Source organism: Octodon degus, unplaced genomic scaffold, assembly GCF_000260255.1.
Source record: "Octodon degus isolate 3935 unplaced genomic scaffold, OctDeg1.0 scaffold00214, whole genome shotgun sequence".
NCBI classification, from domain to species: domain Eukaryota; kingdom Metazoa; phylum Chordata; class Mammalia; order Rodentia; family Octodontidae; genus Octodon; species Octodon degus.
Window position 1 is genome coordinate 703,095 of NW_004524790.1, and position 4,602 is coordinate 707,696.

The 4,602-nt window shown below is 52.3% G+C and overlaps 1 protein-coding gene across 1 annotated transcript; it reads left to right on the forward strand.

Moving 5' to 3' along the window:
- The first annotated feature begins 2,723 nt into the window (after positions 1 to 2,723).
- Positions 2,724 to 3,977, forward strand: Actl9 (actin like 9). Its single transcript, XM_004644920.1, has one exon. The coding sequence runs from the start codon at positions 2,724 to 2,726 to the stop codon at positions 3,975 to 3,977; it is 1,254 nt and encodes a 417-aa protein (XP_004644977.1).
- Positions 3,978 to 4,602: the final 625 nt, after the last annotated feature.

Consider the following 4,602-nt stretch of genomic DNA (forward strand, 5'->3'; position numbering starts at 1 on the left):
TTGCATTTCTCTGATGACCAGTGATGTTGAGCACTTCATGTAGGTATTGGCCATTCATAACTTCCATGATGTATCTCTTCATTTCTCTTGCCCATTTTTTGATTGGACCTTTTATTTTCGGAGGGTCTTTTTAAAAAATTTTTTTTAAAAAAAAAAAAAGTTGTTTGGAAATCCTAGATATGAGTTCCTTGTCTCAGGAACCACTAGCAAAAATTTTTCACACACTACAGTTTTTCTCTCTGTTGGTTGTTTTTTCTACTGTACAGTGTTATAACCCAAAAATCAAAACCCGGACTCAATTAAGTGCTTTATTTAGCTGAGCTCAGCGGCAGCATGTACTTTCGTCTCCAAGTATGTGCACTCTTAGTCTAGGTGAGGCACAGTTTTTAAAGGGAAAAACCACAAGAGTAAGGGGAGGAGGGGGGGTTTCACAAAGCTTATTTTGAGTTAGTCATGACCAAGGGTTAACTTTTTGTTCCCATAGACGAGGTCATATTTTGCAAACCCTACAGGAATGTCTTTATTAGGCTTAGGCATTGTTTTTGTTCCAGTAGTAAGAAGGACATCTGATGACAGTTTTACCCATTTTCAGGCATTCTGTTTGTTCCCGTACGAAAGACAGTTTAACTCATTTTGCAGAATGTTGAGGAACGTTTCTTATCTTCCCTCGGAATGCTGAAAAACACTGTCTTATTTGTACAAACAGTCACATTCTTCAGGGAAGGCATGGGTGGGGGGGTTACAAAACAAATCAAGGTTTTACAAAACGGAAGTTACAAAGCTTGTTCGAAGATGGAGTTTAAGTTGTCAGCTTGTACCAAATAGTCCTTGTTAATAAACTTACAATGGAAACATACAGAGTTACAAAATTGGAATCAATTGCATAGGCTATAACATACGGGAGTTTATTAATTAGAAGTACTCTCATTTGTCATCAGATCTATACAGAAAAAAAGATGGTGGGCAGAGGCTGTTGGGTGGGGAGTTAATGTTTAAATGGAGATAAGTTTCAGTTTTGCAAGATAGAAAGTTTTCAGCATTTGCTGCACAATGGTCAGAATGGACTCGACATTACTGAATTTTTACACAAAAAATATCAAATGGTCATGTTATGTTTTGTGTATTTTCCAAAAATCAAGCTTGTTTAGATCTGTTGAAAAGTAAAATAGATGTACAAACTGACAAATTCCCCATGATAATGCAATCATTGTGTTGTAAATGTGTACTAATAAAAATAACAATTTAAAAAAAGAAGAAAGAGACCCAGACTGGCCTCTCTCCATTTTTTAAAAAATAATTTTATTGAGAAACTAACAATGAGACAGTTTCAAAACCGATTAGGACAGTTTCAGTAATTAATACATTGCACATTGTTGTCTTAGTGGTTGTTCATTGTACAAGATGCAGACATGATATCCTGTCCACAGACACTATTAGAACAAATTTTTCTATTCATTGAATTAAGAGAATGCAGCTGTATATCTATCCTATTTTGAATATACAGGTACAAGATGGTCCTTCATTTGTATCCCCCTTTTTTGTTTAGTTTTGTCAGAGAAGGGTACTCCATTGTCATTTAAATACTGTAGATAGGTGAATTCAGCAAAATATTCCAATTTAGTCCAGTAGTCCTTTATAGTAGTGGGTTTTCCATAGGACTGGCAATGTCAGAAGTTGTTGACTTGAGCCTTTTACAGCTCAGCATATTCATATGGCTTTACCTTTTATACTCTGTTTTTATACTTTTCTGCTGGATGGTTAAGACAAAGATAAAGCAAGACCTATCTAACAAGAAACGTAACTTTTGTGTCTGACAAGGTCAGTCAAGTCCCCTCAGGATTTATCCTGAAACCCTATACTGCAGTTTGTAGATCTTTGTCAGTATCAGCCATGTGGATGAGTCAGCCATTGCCTGACCAATGTGCTCTCTGTAAAAGCCTGAGAGAATGTTTTCTCTCCAGGTGACTCTCCTTAGGCACACTACACATCATCAATCACTTTCCTCTGTGGCCCCATCATCTCCTTGATCAGAAAATTTTGGACACCACTGAGTTACAAGATGTTACAGTATAGGTTCTCCTATGTCCTGAGTCTTCACTGACCTTGGAAGGCTGGGGGCCTGTCTCCTTCTGATGAAAGTTCTCAGGCAATCAGAGATCAGCTCACCAGCACGACTGGGTGGTAAAGAACGACACACTCCTGAATTTCTGTTTACGTTGGGCAGGGAAAGGGTTCTGGAATCAGGAACTGGATCTGAGTCCTTGTCTCCCTCCTCCAGTGTCACTTTGGGGGGGGGGGACACCTGGGATTGACCTCAGACCTTTGCGTTTGCCAGGCAGCAAGCGCTTATTCTACTGAGCCATCTCCCTGGCCCCTAATAAATTAATTTTTTTCTTTACAGTACCAGGGATTGAACTCAGGGCCCTGAACTTGCCAGGCAAGGGCTTATTCTACTGAGCTATCTCCCCAGGCCCTTCCAGTGTCATTTTTGAGAAGGATCCTGCACAGATAAACCTAGGACAAGCAGGGTGGGGGAGACGCCCCAGCCCTACATTGTGACATCTTGGGATGCTAAGGAGCCCGTGATGTCACAGAGCATGGTCCCCTACCCTCCTCCTGCCCTGCCTGTGTCCCCACTGCTGCCTCCTCCTCCCACACTCCCTACCCTCCCTTCCCCCTCAGGAGAACAGTCACTTCTTGCAACACCTCTCAGCCCCCGCGCCATGGATGTGAATGGTGCCAGGGCCCCAGAACCCCCGCCCTCCCCAAAGGCTCCAGAGCGGGATTTGAACCCCAGTGCCCTCCTGAGGAGCGGGACTCCGCCTCAGGACTCCCAAGGCAAGGTGGGCGGCAGCCTGCTCGGGAAGGCGGCAGTGGTGATCGACATGGGCACAGGCAGTTGCAAGGTGGGCTTCGCCGGGCAGGCGCGCCCCACCTGCACCGTGGCCACCATCCTGGGCTGCGGGCCCCGGAGCGCGGCCGGCCCCGGGCAGCAGCCATTGGAGACGCTCATCGGCCAGGCGGCCCGTGCGCGCCCCGACCTGCAGCTGCTGCAGCCAGTGCGCGCCGGAGTCGTGCAGGACTGGGAGGCCGCGGAGCTGCTCTGGAGCCACGTGCTGGAGCACGACCTGCGCGTGGACCCCCGCGACCACCCGCTGCTCTTCTCCGACCCGCCCTTCAGCCCGGCCACCAACCGCGAGCAGCTGCTGGAGACGGCCTTCGAGGCGCTGCGCTGCCCGGCTGCCTTCGTGGCCTCGCAGGCGGTGCTGTCCGTCTACGCGCACGGCCGGGTCAGCGGGCTGGTGGTGGACGCGGGCCACGGGGTCAGCTGCGCCGCGCCCGTCTTCCAAGGCTACCCGCTGCCGCACGCGGTGGAGCGCCTGGACCTGGCCGGCAGCCACCTGACCGCCTTCCTGGCCGAGGCGCTGCGGGGCGCGGGCTGGGCGCTCGGGCCGCGCCACCTGGACGCCGTGGAGCGCATCAAGCACGACCACTGCTTCGTGGCCTCGGATTTCCCGCGGCTGCAGGCGCGCCCTGACGCGCAGAGCCTGCGCTCCGTGCCGCTGCCCGACGGGCGCACGCTCAAGCTGGGCAAGGAGCTGTTCCAGGGCCCCGAGCTGCTCTTCCGCCCCCCGCAGGCGCCGGGGCTGCCGCGCGAGGGCCTCCCCGCCCTGGCCGCGCTCAGCCTGCGCAAGCTGCCGGCCGAGGCGCGGGCGGCCGTGGCGCGGCGCGTGCTGCTGTGCGGGGGCTCCTCGCTCTTGGCGGGCTTCCAGGCCCGCTTCCGGGCCGAGCTGCTGTGCTCGCTGCCCCAGGAGGCGCGCTCTGTGACGGTGGTGGTGGCCCGGCCCAGCCGGGGCTGCTCGGTGTGGATCGGGGGCTCCGTGCTGGCCTCGCTGAGCGCCTTCCGGTCCTGCTGGGTCCTGCGGGAGCAGTACGAGGAGCAGGGGCCGCACGTGGTGTACAGCAAGTGCCACTGAGCCTCGGGCCGCGCGGGGGAGGGGCGGCAGTAAAAGGTCCTCTCCAGAGCCGACGTGGTCCTGTCGTCCTGCAGGGGGCGCCCGGCCGCTCTTGTTCCCTCCCAGAGGGCTCCTGAGCCACCAGGGGAGCCCACCCTGCCGGGATTGGCCTGCAAGTCTGCCCTAGAGCACCTCCCTCCTGTCACCCACCCAGAGAAGAGTTAGGGGCCCGATTCTGAGCCCCTACGTCCACCAGCCCCTAACCAACTCTGACCACAACTCTGTTCTAATCCGTGGGCTCACCATCCACGTTTCTGCGTCTCCCCCAAAGGGCCCTCAGCTTTGGGGAAACCCACACACACCTGCTCTTCCTCCAAAACAAGAGTCTTGGATTCTCCTGATCTCACCCTCATGTGCTATTGCTTCTTCCCAACTCCTATTATCAGATCCTTTTTTGCCCAGGCTAGTCTCAAGTGCTTGGGCAAACACGATCCTCCTGTCTCAGCCTCCAGAAGAGCTGGGGCTACAGGCGTGCACCAACAAGCCCAATGCCACCTACCTTTAACCCTCCAAGCAGGACCCTAAATTGCACTGGCTCTCAGCACCTCAAAGGCAGCTACTAGTTTTCCTACAGAACTATACACAC

Excerpts from the sequence above, each read along its gene's own strand:
- Actl9 (XM_004644920.1), top strand. The coding sequence starts at position 2,724 with ATGGATGTGAATGGTGCCAGGGCCCCAGAACCCCCGCCCTCCCCAAAG.